The 17,155-nt window shown below is 40.8% G+C and overlaps 1 protein-coding gene across 14 annotated transcripts in view; it reads right to left on the bottom strand.

Annotated features, from left to right (window-relative positions):
- Positions 1–17,155, bottom strand: part of GRIP1 (glutamate receptor interacting protein 1) — a 755,940-nt gene that overhangs the window by 66,460 nt on the left and 672,325 nt on the right. For all 14 annotated transcript variants that reach the window (XM_027542472.1, XM_027542468.1, XM_027542464.1 and 11 more), the window contains 2 exons: positions 6,070–6,139; positions 4,305–4,450 (listed from right to left, as the gene is read on the bottom strand). In XM_027542472.1, coding sequence (XP_027398273.1) covers positions 4,305–4,450; positions 6,070–6,139 — 216 coding nt within the window. The remainder of the gene's footprint in view (positions 1–4,304; positions 4,451–6,069; positions 6,140–17,155) is intronic.

Raw genomic sequence — 17,155 nt, forward strand, 5'->3', positions numbered from 1 at the left:
TAGAAGGACCATAATGATCTGGTTTCAGTGTATCTATCTCCTCACCTACTACTGAGTCCTTACACAAACTTTCTACTTTAAGTGTATGTGCTACTAGGATGTATCATGCTCTCTGACTTCCTTTGGTTCCTCTTGTTAATTTTTAATAACACATCCCAAATACCTTCGAGATCAGGATTGCTAGAAGCATTTACTTGAGTTCCCCAGTCTCAAATGGGTGCCTTCATATTCTCTTAACATTTTGTACACACACCTAGAACATTCATCATACTGCTAATTATTTTCTTCTGTTTCTCTATAAGGTGGTAACTGATTTAGGGCAGAGATTGTGTCCTTTTTAGTCTAAGGACTGCCAGTCCCTAGTACCTTACAGACACTAAATAAATGCCAATGGCATGACTGAATGAGAAATAAACACTTTAACAATGTTTGAAAATAGCTCTGCCATCTCCCTGGGTAAAGTGCAAGGCAGAGCAATGAAACTGGTACAGCTGGAAGAAGCAACATCTGTTAAACTCAACTGCAGTATTACTAGTTTAGGAAACCAAGTTCGATTATAAATTTTCTGTAACTGATGACAGAACCAAGGATGGAGAGGAGCAGACAGTTAAGGAAAGAACTGGGGACTTCCTTGGTGTACAGTGGATAGAAATCTGCCTGCCAATGCAGGGGAAATGGGTTCGATCCCTGGTCTGGGAAGATTTCGCATGTCGCGGGCAACTAAAGCCTGTATACCACAACTACTGGAGCCCTTGAGCTCTAGGGCCCCCGAGAGCCACAACTAATGAGCCCCTGTGCCACAACTACTGAAGTCCATGCCCCTAGAGCCTGTGCTTCGCAGCACGAGAAGCCACTACCGTGCGAAGCTTGTGCTCTACAACCAAGAGTAGCCCCTGATCATTGCAACTGAGAAAGCCCACATGCAGCATAAGATCCCGCTCAACCAAATAAAACAAGGTAAATAAATAAATAAAAAGAGAACTGGAAGACTCCTGAAGTCTACTGGTATGGAAAGTTCAATATTCGTGTTAAGTAATATTTTAGAGATATTACCATTCTGATTACAATTCAAATATTGAGACAAAGGATTGAGACAAATATTGAGACAATTTAAATCACCAGCTTAATTTCAGATTAAGCACAGTGTCAGACTTTCAAAATCAGTGACTATTGTCATGAATAGTGCTTATTTTCCACTCACTTATATCTTGACCTAGCTTCAGAACTAATGTGGGGAAAAGCATTTCAGAATATAATAATAATAATCAAATAGTCCCAAGTTATTGAATACTGACTGTGCCAGTAACTCTCTCAACAAGCCACAGCAGCACCCCGAGGAGGGTATTATTTTGCACATATTACTGAAAGTACAACCGAATCTCAGGCAGGTTAAGTAACTTGCCCAGACGCATTCAGCTCAAATGTAGTAGAACTGAACTTTAAACACAGGTCTGATTTAAAAGTGTGCTCTTTATGACTATGTAGTCGGCCTTGAACTAGTCGAAGTCCAAGTTTTGCACTGAATAATCCCCTCCTTGCTTTGCTGTGAATAAAAAAGAACTTGGTTACTCAAATTATACTTGTATTCTCACAGTGGAAAAGGATATGGAAACACTCAAATTGTTCCAAATCAATGATCAGATGATAATGTTCAGTTAGTGGTCTGTTATAAAAATGTGTCTGAGTATAGGTTTCAGTATGCTGACTTGAGAAAATCTGGTTTGGGTAAATATCTCTTAACACCTATATTTACAGTCTTATTTTGGTTAGTTGAATGGTTTTCAATGGGAGATTTTAAGATTTAAAAAATTGAAAACACTTATAAATTTTTAAAAAGTACCTAACAAGCATGATCCTTACCATAGTATTAGGCATAGGGATTGTAGGGGGAAAGAACTAAAAGGGGGAAAAAATGAGCCAAAGGGAAGAAGCAACTGAAGTAAGACGTGGCTCTCCAAGTGCTCAGTTGTTTCTGAAACTTCTCAGCGTGTGTGTGCACTGCCTGGTTTTGGAACTGGGAACACTGCCAGCCACAAACATCATACATATTCATCTCTGGCTTGGCTTCTGCACTCTGCAAGGAAGGTAGCTAAGATCTGCTTAGCTTGGCAAATCATGCGAAATGGGTTTCTCCACAGGGCTTTGCCTCTTCACTAGGACAGAACCCAGCCTGATGCTGGAGGCTTTATCCTTCTTTTAAAACAAATCCTCCCCCAAAAAGTACCATTGAGGTATGCTTGTTAGGAGAGAAATGCAAATGTTGGTGAGGAAAATCAGTTGCTTGTGAAATAACTAGAAGAAATCTGTGCATATTTTTAAAGGTTCATTATAAAGTATATTTGGATATAATTATCCTTACCAGTAGTACTGACGGATGTAACTACCAACTTGTTTTGGCTCTGAATAGTACTCACAAACACATGGCCTGATGTGACCGTGAACTCTGGATCTAGAGGATTAGATTCCAGGAGATTGCAGGACATTGAGAACTACTCGTTATTGGTTGGGATGAAATTATTCAGTAGAAACTCTTTTAACCATCTCCCTGTAACCAATTTACTGGATTTATTGTGACTCTCCATCCTCTTTGTAATTTATACTGACCAATGCCATTGAATGATTCAGAATAATGTTTCCCTTTGTATCAATAGCACCCTATGTACCTCTGTTTCTGCTACCAATTGAGTCAAAGTGAAGTGAAGTAAAGTTGCTCAGTCGTGTCTGACTCTTTGCGACCCCATGGACTGCAGCCTACCAGGCTCCTCCCATGGGATTTTCCACGCAAGAGTACTGGAGTGGGTTGCCATTTCCTTCTCCAGAGGCTCTTCCCCACCCGGGGATTGAACCTGGGTCTCCCGCATTGTAGGCAGACACTGTATCATCTGAGCCATATATGTATACAATTGAGTCAAAAGCTTAACATTTAGAGTCAATTAGGTTTATTTCCAAGCCTGTTTCTGCCGGTTTCACTTGTTATTTTAACTGTATAATTTGATGAATCTTATATAACCTATGAAATATGAGTATATTGGAATTATGAAAAAGTAAAATGCTTTGGAAAGATTCAATAAGGGGGATTATTGGGCAAAAATCAACGAATAATTAAATAGAGGGAAAACTTGAAAACATTAGGGAGATAAAAATCTAGTTGGAGTAAGCATTCAGATTGCTTTAAGTTCTTTAAAATCTCACTGTATTAAAGCAAAACAACATCCTCCCCCAAACCTAGAAATCTTAAACTGTGTATTATGGGTATGACTTAGGCAAACAAGTTGAAAGATTTATAACTATAGTCAGCAGAAAGTATTGGCTTCACGCATAAGATCGGTACATTTTTAAATAAAATGTTTATGTTATAGATATATGTCACTTTTTAGAAATCCCCATGTTAGTTGACTCTTGTTTTGATTAGCTTGAGTTCTTATCCAAATCAGATAAAAGGGGATCTGCAGGCGACTACTCAGATTACTGAGTCTTGGCCACAGCAGCATCAAAATGAAGTTTGCTAGAAATGATAGTCTCAGTCCCCACCTGGGGTTAGCGCTCAGGGACTGTGTTTTAACAAGGTCTTCAGGTGGTCTGAGGCCTTCTCAAGTCTGAGAAGCACTGCACCCCTGTATTCACACATTACTCGAAGCACTGAAGATGGATATAGCCCTTTAAGAAAGCAACATGGCACAAGACTCATCAGGAATCATAAAAAGTCCCTTTTTATTTTGACTCAGCCATTCTATTATTTAGGAATATTTCCTAAAGAAATAATTCAAAAGAAGAAAAGTTGAATAAAGATATCTACACATGAAAATATCCATTATTGTGCCACCTACAGAATGAAACAAATGGGAGCAATCTAAGACAGAAGAAAAGAAAGGTGAATAAACTATGGGCAGTAAATTAAAATAGCTGTTAAGGATTTGTAAAGTGGTACCATGTATATATAGCTACATAAAAAATAGAACATGCACTGAAGTTATTATTATGTAATATAACATCAACTAGCAAATGATTATTTCTATTCTGTTAGGGTGGTATCAGGTGATGATTTACTTTTCATCTTTAAAAATTATTTTAATACAGCTGTAACATTTATGTAATGTAAATATCTTAATTACATCATTAAAAAACCCTGTTATTTAAAATTCAAACTACACTCTTAACGCCCGATTTAAAGACCCTCTTAACTATAGAAAACACTGCTGCAATGTCACTAGCCAGCTGTTGTATGTAAAAAATCAAGATCTAGTATCTTTGGTGACAGATGGGCAGTTAGAGAAATCAGTCTTAACTGCGGAGGTGATCAATACCTGAATTATCTTCATCTTTGCGGATTTTGAGCTTCACCAGGTCTTCACACTGCTGGAGGATCTGCACTGCATCTTCCATGGAGCAGTTGTCCAGCCGGATGTTATCTATGGCTAGTAACTTGTCCCCAAGTTCCAAGGTTCCTGTTCTGTTAGTAAAGGCATAGCAAATGCATGCTTAATGATGAACACTTAACTAGGTTAAAGGCATTCAGCATAAAGTAGCATTATGGTAGTCTTTAGGGGAAATATGATTCTTCAACTTTGAAAAACTGCGTTTTATTGACATATCCCCTTTCTCCAGTCTTATTGTGGATGGCTGCTGTGACATTCAATTGCAGATCATTAAGAAACATTTTTATTCTACTTTCTTTAATTAGATCAGGACAACCATTTACGTGTCACTCAGGAGTTCTGAGGTTCCCAGGAAGGTGTGTAACGAGCCTGGGTTTACACGGCCCTGGCGTCCTTATGCTTCTTTGCGTTGTTGCACCTGTGGTCCTTGGCAGTCCAGATATAGGGGAGGGTAGAGGGAGCGGGGGGAGTCAGGTGGGATGGGCTTGGGGGAGGTCAGGGTTTTGGCGTCTCTGCATCTCCACCTGCACCAGGGAACTCACTGTGGCTGCAGGGGGGAGAAAAGGTGAACTGGAAAATGGCCACTGAGGGTCTCATACTGGTTATGGACTGCTGCAGGTCTTGAAAGTTTTTAAGGTCTATCATGAGATGAGAAAAACAATGAGAATGTATATTTGCTTATAGGTGCTTCTATATGTATATGCACACGTATTTGTAAGGAAGGTTACGTTTTGCTAAGAACCATCCTTTATGCATTATATCTATGATTCTGATTGCTAACTGCTTCCTAGTCTCCACTCTCCCTTTCCTTCTTCTGGGTCATCCCCTAAAGACGCACATGCCAGACTCTCTGGGCACCACCCCTGAGCCCCTCTAGGGTTGGAAAATCACAACAATCAGAGCCAGCTGGAAAGGACAGGCAGATGTGCTTCTCCAGCCCTGTGTTGCCTGCCTACCTGCCAATTGCTGTATGAGAAACTAACTATTTACGAGTTTCCTTATCACAGGATCTGAACCTATACCTACATACCTAAATTAATGCCCTTCCTACTTTTTGAGTATTAAAATGCTCCTCTAATGAAATGACTGTAACAATAGATGAGATTTGTAAAATCCTTAACTGAAAAAGAAAAAGAAAGTTAACAGTCTTACATCAATATTCCTAATCAATTAAAAATATTTTGATCTGTGAAATTAAAAGTTTGAGAGTCCTTAGATCAAAGGTCCAAGGTCAATGGATCAAATAGGAGACATACACATTGTTTGAGGCTCAAGGGAGGACGTTGGCTTGACTAGGGAGGACGTTCTAGCATTTAGTAAAACTCTCCCCAAATCTATTATTTGCATGTGAGGTGACTCTCATAACTGGGGCCACTTTCAGTTTTTTAGCTGGAAAAGTGAAGGGTGGAAGATGATCAGTGAAGGAAAGGCTACGTTGGACTCATGAAAGACCCTAAAAAGCATCTTTAGGTGATGGTTATCTGCACTAGGTGCAAAAATAAAGTGACACTGAGGAAAAGCTCTACATGCCATTAACATTAGGGATGTCAAATATGATCAATTAATTGTGGCTGCCTGGAAAATACTGAGAATACCATGGCCCATTAACAAGGTTGTCTCATGTGTGGAAGAAGTCATTCCTGCTGTAATTAAGAAATACCTTGGGATGAACCAGTAAATCCATCTTTCTTACCTGTGTGCCACACTGCCTTTCTTGATATCTGATATAACCAGGGGGTCTCCTGGTTTTCTACTGGAAGGTGCTGTAATAATGAGGATAGAACAGTCACACCTTTATATTCATGATTCACCCATTACTGTACAAGTCTCATTTTATAGCAACTGTTAGTACAAGCTCAATTTGTATGCAAAGCAAAGAGAATCAGTAAATGAATTTAAAAATGTGCACATTATCCCTTCTTGATACAAAAATATGTTTGTGTTAAAGTACTTAGAAACTTAAAAATGCAAGCAAAGTTATTTTAAATTTGCAACTGGAGAAAGCAAGTGAAAAGCTGTCCATCAGGATTAAATCTGTTTCAATCTGTGATTCTCAGCAGAGTGAAGTGAAGGACGAAGAGTCCAACAGTACAGTATTAAAAGCAATTAGGGGCTCCCCATGGACGGAGGAGCCTGGTAGGCTGCAGTCCATGGGGTCGCTAAGAGTCAGACGCGACTGAGCGACTTCCCTTTCCCTTTTCACTTTCATGCTTTGGAGAAGGAAATGGCAACCCACTCCAGTGTTCTTGCCTGGAGAATCCCAGGGACGGGGGAGCCTGGTGGGCTGCCGTCCATGGGGTCATACAGAGTCGGACATGACTGAAGTGACTTAGCAGCAGCAGCAGTTTGATGATACTTACATGTAATCCCTTCTCCCACCCCTTCTTTCACTCCTTACCAGCGAGGAGGTGCCACTCTTTTATGGGGCCCTGTCATACTACTCAAGTGTACTGTGTGGAAAGTGGGTGAGAATCACTGATGTAATTTTTTTTCCCCCCAGAAGGAAATCTTCTGCTAGATAGACTATAAATCCTAAAGTTTTGTTCACAAATTCATACCTAGAGTGCTCCGAAAATGTTCAGAAATGTGAACTGATTCTATGTATTTTTATATACATTTATATTCTAAACATGTACACGTAACTTTTACTGAGTTTAAAACTATTATTCTGAACAGGGGTCAGTTATGGGCTTATAGCTTTTCTTATGAATATTTCTATTTGATGATAATGAAATAATAATAATGAAAAGTAATTAGGAATTAGTCTTATAATTAATCCTCAAAATGAATTATAGTACATGTAAGAACAAAAGTATCATCTTGACCTAGAAAATTTACATTTAATTTAGGAATTTGATGATTAAAATGAACCATACCAACATTTGTAAACAACAATATGCCTCCAAGAGGAGATGTTTTGCCAACATTGAAGCCTGGAGTGATTTCCTTTTAAGGATCATTAAAAGGCCCCTAAAGTAAGATTTTATTATAAACAGTCGATCACCCCATAATAATCGTAGAACCATATCATATCCCATAATCCCATATGAATCCCAGGAAAATGTTTATGCACAAGAACAGATGGTTTAATATCTCAACACATCATTGAAAGAAAAAGCAAACACATATACCAATACCTTACCCACTGAGTTAGTCCACAGTAAATGTTAATGGGACTTCATCCAATCATTATTCTTAGCTTCTAGCAAAGAATGCAAAACATTCTGTTCACTATAATTAATTCATGATTTAAACCTCTACTCAACGATCTGCTATAATTTCACCAGAGAAATATAAACACTCAGCAGTTTTACTCATGTTATATTTCAGAACAGCAAATTGTTCTGGGCATAGAGCACAAAAACAAAAACTTTGACCAGTAAATACAGCTTTCCTACCATCTGCCAATGAATTTATACAGTATTTTCCCAAGCTTTAGTGACCGTCAAAGAGCATTTGATATTTCTTTTGGTTTTTAAAAAAATTCATGGTCCACTGAAATGGGCTAAAACAAAATAATAGTACAGGCAACAAAAATACATCAAATTCATCTCTGTCATCCTTCTAACAGAGGAAAATAACACTGACCTCTGGACAAACCCACACAGCTTGGCAGAGAGGTTTGAAACTTCAAATGATCTACAAACATGTATTGGAGAAGGCAATGGCAAATCCAGTACTCTTGCCTGGCAAATCCCATGGACAGAGGAGCCTGGTAGGCTGCAGTCCATGGGGTCTCTAAGAGTCGGACATGACTAAGCGACTTCACTTTCACTTTTCACTTTCATGCATTGGAGAAGGAAATGGCAACCCACTCCAGTGTTCTTGCCTGGACAATCCCAGGGACAGGGGAGCCAGGGGGCTGCCGTCTATGGGGTCGCACAGAGTCAGACACGACTGAAGCGACTTAGCAGCAGCAGCAGCAGCAGACATGTATGGAGGCCATTTCATGTTTACTACCTTCTTCTGTTTCTCTTTTAATCAAGTTCCAACTTGAGGTTTGAAAGGTTCATCAGGGTGGATGTCCACTGGAGTGATGAAACTGAACCCAGAAGTGGGCCCAAATCTGTAAGAGCCCCTGACACGGTCACTACCATGCTTACCATGCATGTTTAAAGGTGGCCAGGGATTTGGGGCTTTGAGGGCTCAGTCATGGTTTGTACACCCTAGCACCATGCTTTTTCTTTTTAAAAAATGTTCTTGAAGTATAGTTGATTTACAATGTTGTATTAATTTCTGCTATATAGCAAAGTGATTCAGTTATACATATATGCACATTTTTTCTTAATATTCTTTTCCATTATGGCTTATCACAGGATGTTGAATATTGTTCCCTGGGCTATACAGCAGGACCTAGTTTATTCATCCTATATATGAAAGCTTACATCTGCTAACCCCAACCTCCCATTCCATCCCTTCCCCAGCCCTCTCCCCACTCGGCAACGACCAGTCTGTTCTCTATGTCCATGTCTGTTTCTATTTCATAATAGGTTCATTGTATCATAGTTTAGATTCTATATATAAAGTGATATTGGGCTTTCCAGGTGGCACTAGTGTTAAAGAACCTGCCTGCTAAAGCGGGTTAGGCTTAAGACACGCTGGCTCGATCCCTGGGTCGGGAAGGTTGCCTGGAGAAGGGAATGGCAATCAATTCCAGTATTCTTGCCTGGAGAATCCCATGGACAGAGGATCCTGGCGGGGTACAGTTCATAGGGTCACACAGAGTCGGACATGACTGAAGCGACTTAGCACGGCACATAAAGTGATATCATATCAGTGCAGTTCAGTCCCTCAGTTGTGTCCGACTCTGTGATCCCATGGACTGCAGCATGCCAAGCTTCCCTGTCCATCACCAACTCCCAGAACTTGCTCAAACTCATATCCATTGAGTCAGTGACACCATCCAACAATCTCATCTATCTTTCTTGGCCCATGGAAGCCAACCAAAATCTAAGCTTTTACAAGGTTATAAATCAAAATACTAAGGACAACCAGTCACAAGTAGCCAAGTAGGGTTTATAGCCAATCAAATCATTTCCTTTCTTTGCCTCCAATCTTCCTGTATATGTCTATCTCCAGACTCCTGTTCGGAGAGCATTCCTAACTACTTCTGGTTTGACACTGTAAGATATGAATCAAGTTTTTGCTCAAATAGACTCTTAAAATTTTTAATATGCCTTATTTTATCTTTTAACACTTCCCTCTTGCATCCTTGAAGCCCTTGCCTCCTGAATCCAATTCTCCCTCCTGGCTTTACACTTTCAGTGACTGGGACACAGAGGAGCCCGGAGGGCTACAGTCTACGGGGTCACAGAACAGTCAGACATGGCTTAGGGACTAAACAACAACACATTCTCTAATAGCTTCCTCAGACGGAGCGCTTGGGAGGAGAGTATTTTGAATCCTTCATAGTTGTCTTTGTTTTACTTTCAAATTTGCTAGATGGTGAATTCTAGGCTAGAAATTCCTTTTCTGCAGAACTTTGAAGGCACTCTTCCATTGGTTTCTAGATTCCAGAATTGCTATGGGTTGAGAGGCCTGATGTCATTTTGATTGTTGTTGTTGTTCAGCCGACTCTTTGTAACCCATGGACTGAAGCACGCCAGGCTGGACAATAAAAAAGGCTGAGCACCAGGCTTTCCTGTCCTTCACTATCTCCCAGAGTTTGCTCAAATATTGTCCAGCTCTCATGTCCCTACATAACTACTGGAAAAACCATCAGTTCAGTTCAGTTGCTCAGTCGTGTCTGACTCTTTGCGACCCCGTGAACTGCAGCACGCCAGGCCTCCCTGTCCATCACCAACTCCCGGAGTTCACTTAGACCCATGTCCATTGAGTTGGTGATGCCATCCAGCTATCTCATCCTCTGTCGTCCCCTTCTCCTCCTGCCCTCAATCTTTCCCAGCATCAGGGTCTTTTCAAATGAGTCAGCTCTTTGCATCAGGTGGCCAAAGTATTGGAGTTTCAGCTTCAGCATCAGTCCTTCCAAAGAATATTCAGGACTGATTTCCTTTAGGATGGACTGGTTGGATCTCCTTGCAGTCCAAGGGACTCTCAAGAGTCTTCTCCAACACCACAGTTCAAAAGCATCGATTCTTCGGTGCTCAATTTTCTTTATAGTCCAACTCTCACATCCATACATGACCACTGGAAAAACCATAGCCTTGACCAGAGGGACCTTTGTTGACAAAGTAATGTCTCTACTTTTCAATATGCTGTCTAGGTTGGTCATAACTTTCCTTCCAAGGAGTAAGCGTCTTTTAATTTCATGGCTGCAATCACCATCTGCAGTGATTTTAGAGCCCAGAAAAATAAAGTCAGCCACTGTTTCCACTGTTTTCCCATCTATTTGCCATGAAATCATGGGGCTGGATGCCATGATCTTAGTTTTCTAAATGTTGAGCTTTAAGCCAACTTTTTCACTCTCCTCTTTCACTTTGATCAAGAAGCTCTTTAGTTTTTCTTCACTTTCTGCCATAAGGGTGGTGTTATCTGCATATCTGAGGTTATTGATATTTCTCCTGGCAATCTTGATTCCAGTTTGTGCTTCATCCAGCCTGGCATTTTGCATGATGTACTCTGCATATAAGTTAAATAAGCTGGGTGACAATATACAGCTTTGATGTACTCCTTTCCCAATTTGGAACCAGTCCATTGTTCCATGTCCAGTTCTAACTGTTGCTTCTTGACCTACATACAGGTTTCCCAGGAGGCAGGTAAAGTGGTCTGGTATTCCCATCTCTATTTATTGTGTTCTGATACACTGTGTGAAAACATCCCCCACCCCCCACAACCCCCGACCCCAGAAGCCTGTAGGATTGTCTTTTTCTCCCAGTGTTTTCAAATCTCATGATGACATGCCTTGGTGTGGGTCTGTTTTCATCCATCCTTTAGGAAACTTATAGCCATCAATTCTAGAAAACTTATGATAATATTTCCTTTTTTTTCCCTTCAATTTTTGGCCACATCACTAGGTATATGGGATCTTAGCTCCCTGATCAGGGATCAAACCTACACTCCCTATAGTGGAAGTGCAGAATCTGAACCAGTAGACCACCAGGGTAGTCTCTGAAAGTAATCCTTATACTTTTGTCTCCTTTTCTTTTTGTAATGCCCATTATTTGGATATTGTGTTATTTGGGCTCATCTTGTATAATTTTCCTGTCTCTAGTCTTCATTATTTGTTGTTTTGTCCTAATTTCTAGAAATCTTCAACATTATTATGCAATATTTCTGTTGAACTTTTTTATCTCTGCTATATTCTTACTTTTCAAGAGCTGTTTGTTCCCTGTCTAGTGGCTACTGACTAACAGTACTCAGTGCCCCCCATCCATGGATACAGATGATGTTAATGAGTGTTTTTTTGTTTTCTTTTTTAAAGTTTTCTTCTTCTTGCATGTGCTGTTTCTGTGTTTCCTCTTTGTTTCTGCTGATAGTCTTGCATCTTAGATTCTTTCTTCCAAGTGTTTGTGTTTTTCTTAGCTGTCTGTTCACATTACAGATGGCCCTGCACAGTAGCTGTTTGAAAGCTTGGTGCTCCAAAGTGGGGCTCCTGGAGTAATGGTAGTCACTGTAGAGTTCTGGCCAGGTTGTCTCTTTGGGTCAGATGGCCTTGATTCCTCCTTCCGCTCAGAGGGGATTAAGCCTGGCTACCTGGCTTCTTAGAGCTTCAGGGAGAACAGCAGCCTCCGCATTCAGTATTTCACTGGATCTTTGCTTTCAGAGCAGGACTGGGACACTCAGCTATGCCTCCTCAGCCAGAGACCCTCCCTTTCACGTTTTCAAGAGGATAAAACTGGGCTTGCCAGGAATGGGAGGGATGGTTTGTGGTTCTGAGTGGGGGAAGGCATCTAAGGGACTCATTCATTCTTTTCATTTTTTAAGACTTTTTATTTATTTATTTTTGATGTGGACCATTTAAAAAGTCTTTATTGAATTTGTTACCATACTGTTTCTGTTTTATGTTTTGGTTTTTTGGCTACAAGGCATGTGGAATCTTAGCTCCCTGACCAGGGACTCAACCTGCACCCTTTGCCCTGGAAGGAGAAGTCTTAACCACTGGACCACCAGGGAAGTCCTGGGACTCATTGATTCTTAACAGAGGTTCAGCCAGTCCCCTTGTCTTCTTAGCTCTCTCATCCTGATTCCACCACTCAGACTTGTCGGGAGTTCGGAACTCAAATCAAGTTCATTGTCAGTTTTTCCTTCTGCTTCTTTAATCTTTTTCCATCTTCTTTGCCACTTCCAAATTTGGTTGTTGTTATCTATTTTTCATTTCCTCTTCTCCTTATGGGTTTTTGCCTCTTGAAAAAGCTTATAGTACCATTTTAAAATGAAGATATGGGGTAGGAACACAGCTAAATGCCTGTGGTCAAGCTCTCATCTATTGACTCCTCACGTTTTAAAATCACTGGTTGTCTGTCCCTGTCAGAAACCGGTTTTTACAGTGAATGTGGCTTCTTTTCTTCTCAAACAGTTGTTGGAAGAGGTAGAAATGATAGTTCCTATCTTTTGTTTAAAATACTTTTTCTATATCTGAAGATAGGTGAAATCTCTTGAAGTTTGAAGCTAATTAAATGTGAATCATTCCAAGAGCATTCTATAATGTCTAGTCATTCATGGGACTTCCTCTGCTCGTCAAAGGACTTTGTTCAAAGGGCCTGATAAACTGTGCAAACTACATTGGAGATGTAATCACACACACACACACACTCACACAATCATTCAGTTTTACTTTCATTATAATCATATATACATATACATTAAAATATATACTACCTAACAAGTAAAACTAGTTATTTGATTTGAGATGGAGCAGTGAGGAGAGTTTTTAGCAAAATTGGCCAAAAAAACATGAAACTTTCTCTTCTAAAAACATTTGAGATTTAAGGCAAAAATGACAGATTTACTGTGCTTGTTAGAAAGGCTGCTTTATGATTTTACAAAAAAATAAAGCAAGCCTTTGCTCCTACAAACAGTCCAGTCAACTGAAAAGGAAAGTTGACAAATTAACTGTGCTCCCCAAATGCTGTCTTTTGCTTTTGTGATTTAGGATCCAGGAAGATTCATCAATCAGAGGGTGACAGGGATGAGTGGTAGTCTGACAGCACAGCCAACGTGAAGTCAAACAGAAAGGGTTTAAATCCCCGTTTGGCCTTTTATTAGCTCTGGGTCTTTGGGCAGGTTATCCAGCTGAGTCTTACTTTCCTCTTTGTAAAATGGGCACAGATGTTATAAGGCCACTTTCAGGATGAAATGAGAAAACACACAAACTATTTACTGCCATGCACGGTACAAAGCAGATAAAACTCTTATGTAATAAAACCTCAAAAGAAAACATCCATACCAAAAGGTCTTTACTGACAACTAGAGAAGGCAGTGGCACCCCACTCCAGTACTCTCGCCTGGAAAATCCCATGGATGGAGGAGCCTGGTGGGCTACAGTCCATGGGGTTGCGAAGAGTCGGACACGACTGAGCGACTTCACTTTCATTTTTCACTTTCATGCATTGGAGAAGGAAATGGCAACCCACTCCAGTGTTCTTGCCTGGAGAATCCCAGGGATGGCGGAGCCTGGTGGGCTGCCGTCTATGGGGTCGCACAGAGTCGGACACAACTGAAGCCACTTAGCAGCAGCAGCAGCAGCAGCAGACATGGCAGAGACAACCAGAGATCTCTGACTGGAAGGGCAGGTGAGCTGTGTTGAAAGGTATGGGCTCTGGTTTCTGATTGGCTGAGGTGTCAGAGCTTCAGGATGCTGCTTTGGGTCCCAAACTGCACCCTTCTGCTAGGCTGTTCTGCTTTATTTGCCATTATAAATGACTCCATATTATAGCAATAACATCAATAAAAGTAATGCCTGATGCTAATGTGCTATGAATGTCTCATCAGGAACTTAAGAAAATTAGTCTAAAACTGCTCACCATATCCAGACTCAGAGGGACTCATTTCTCAGTCAATTAGGTATGAAGAGTGAGCCTTAAGCCAAGTGAGAAGGGTCTGAAGGCATGTCTCCCAGGAAGGAGGCCTGCTTCCCACTACTCAGAGCTTTCACAAGATGCAGATACAGAAAGAGGACTTTGTATAAAGATAGTGAGAAACACCCATGAACCCCTGTAGTGCCTTGGCTTTCCTACCATCCCTATGTATCTGTATGACAGGAGGGTCCTTTGATTTCCTACTCAGATAGGACAGTTATGATTGGCACTAAATTTTGTGAGGTAGTGATTTGTTTAAAATATTTCATGAGGTTCTATGAGGAAAAGAAATATCGATTATTATAATAAGTAACATTCATTACGGTTCACAATGTATTCTGGGCACCTTACACGTAGCAACTTATTTAATCTTCACAATAATGCTACAGAGAATGTACCAAGTACTCCCTGTTATAGACAAAGAAACTCAGTACAGAGAGATCAAGAGGGTTGGAAAGTGGGGCACTTGGGGCTCTGAGTCCTTGCTAGTCATGATTTTCTACATTCTCGCTTCTTCAGGTCATGCAGTAGCCTTTGCGTATACATCTGTATCCCTCATCTCCCTCAGAGGCTCATATCCTGGAGTGCACACGGGTTAGAACAACACTCTGTACAGACTCCTCATTCACCCCCTCAACAAAGAGGTGTTAAACAAGCACCTCATGTGTGCCAGGAACTGCGCCAGACCTTAGGAATCTGCTATTCCATAACAAGGAAACGGATTCCGTTTTTTCCTTTAGCAAATTCTACTTTCTCAACTGGCAAAATCTGAGTATTTTCTACAGGAAGACACAAACTCAGGATGGTGATGATTAGTTGTGTAAACGGAGCTGGAGCTCTGGAAGGGCTGATAGGCATGTGTGACAAACTTACGTATCATTTCTTCACCCAGGAACAGCACAGACTTTAGCTTCCATGAGTAGCTTTAGTTCACCACTGTTAACCATGAATAGCTTTAGCTCACAGCTGCTAAAATTCAGGAAGTTCTTGTGTGGGTTTTGTGTTTTTTTTCATGATTGGTATTAAAATCAGTTTTAGAAGAAGTAATACTTAGAACATATATAACATCATCATAAAGTATAATTTTATATGGTTCTCTACATGAATAAAATATTTTGTCATTGTGTGTACATGGCTACACCTGAAACAAACTGAACATGAAAAATACTGACTTAAAAAAAAGAATTTATCACAGGATTAGTTTTTAAAGGGATACTCTCCTTTATAGTTAAATTATATTTTTATGTACATTAATTTTTAAGAATAAATCTATTATAGGTTGCCACATGATCTTGCAATCCTACTCCTGGGCATGTATCTGGACAAAACTCTAATTTGAAAAGATACACCCCTATGTTCATAGCAGCACTATTTACAATAACCAAGACATGGAAACAACGTCAATGTTCACTGATGGATGAATGGATAAAGAGGATGTGGTGCATATACACAGTGGAATACTGTGGCTGCTGCTGCTAAGTTGCTTCAGTCGTGTCCAACTCTGTGTGACCCCACAGACAGCAGCCCACCAGGCTCCCCCGTCCCTGGGATTCTTCAGGCAAGAACAATGGAGTGGGTTGCCATTTCCTTCTCCAATGCATGAAAGTGAAAACTTAAAGTGAAGTCGCTCAGTCATGTCTGACTCTGCGCGACCCCATGGACTGCAGCCTACCAGGGTCCTCTGCCCATGAATACTGCTGCTGCTGCTAAGTTGCTTCAGTCGTGTCCAACTCTGTGTGACCCCACAGACAGCAGCCCACCAGGCTCCCCTGTCCCTGGGATTCTTCAGGCAAGAACACTGGAGTGGGTTGTCATTTCTGTCTCCAATTCATGAAAGTGAAAAGTGAAAGTGAAGCCGCTCAGTCGTGTCCGACTCTTAGCGACCCCATGGACTGCAGCCCACCAGGCTCCTCCGTCCATGGGATTTTCCAGGCAAGAGTACTGGAGTGGGATGCCATTGCCTTCTCTGGCCTATGAACACTACTCAACCATAAATAAGAATAAAATAATGCCATTTACAGCTACATGGATGGACCTAGACATTATCATATTAAGTGCAGCAAGTCAGAAAGAGAAAGCAAATACCACATGATATCTCTCATACGTGGAATCTAAAATACGACACAAACGAACTTATCGATGAAACAGACTCAAAGATGTGGAGAACACACTTGTGCTTGCCAAGGGGAATGGGGGCTGGGCGAGGGACGGATGGGGAGTTTGGGATTAGCAGGTGCAAGCTATTACATACAGAATGGATAAACAACAAGGCGCTACTGTATAGCACGGACACTATATTCAATATCCCGTGATAAACCTTGATGGAAAAGAAAAATTAATAAAGTTGCTCTTCAGAAAAAGAATAAATCTATTGCATTAAAAAAGACCATTCTCTTAAGTAAAATTTGAGAGTAAAATTGAGAGTAAAGTAACAGTGTGTCAAAACATGTGGTAACAGAAGCTTCTGAGGAATAGGTGTCTTCTGTATGTGCACCAGTAGTGAGCACTTCTAAGACTCAAAACAGCCTGGGCCTCAGCACTGAGTGTCTTTGCTGAATGAAGGCAGGGCCTCAGCATGCAGCCAGCAAACTATGCGCTGCCCAACTCCCAGGAGTTCCACGTTCATGGCTAATTAGATGGACTGAATGAATGGAATAGAATAAACACAATAAATGAGAGCAAGGTTAAAGTTACATGGGGGTCACGGAAGCCACCCAGAGCCCCAAGGATTTTCCGAGTAGTAAGTTCTGATGAACTCTCTCTCAATCTCAACAAGCAGAGCTGTTGACAGAACAACAGCAT

This window comes from Bos indicus x Bos taurus, chromosome 5 (genome assembly GCF_003369695.1).
Source record: "Bos indicus x Bos taurus breed Angus x Brahman F1 hybrid chromosome 5, Bos_hybrid_MaternalHap_v2.0, whole genome shotgun sequence".
Classification (NCBI taxonomy): Eukaryota; Metazoa; Chordata; class Mammalia; order Artiodactyla; family Bovidae; genus Bos; species Bos indicus x Bos taurus.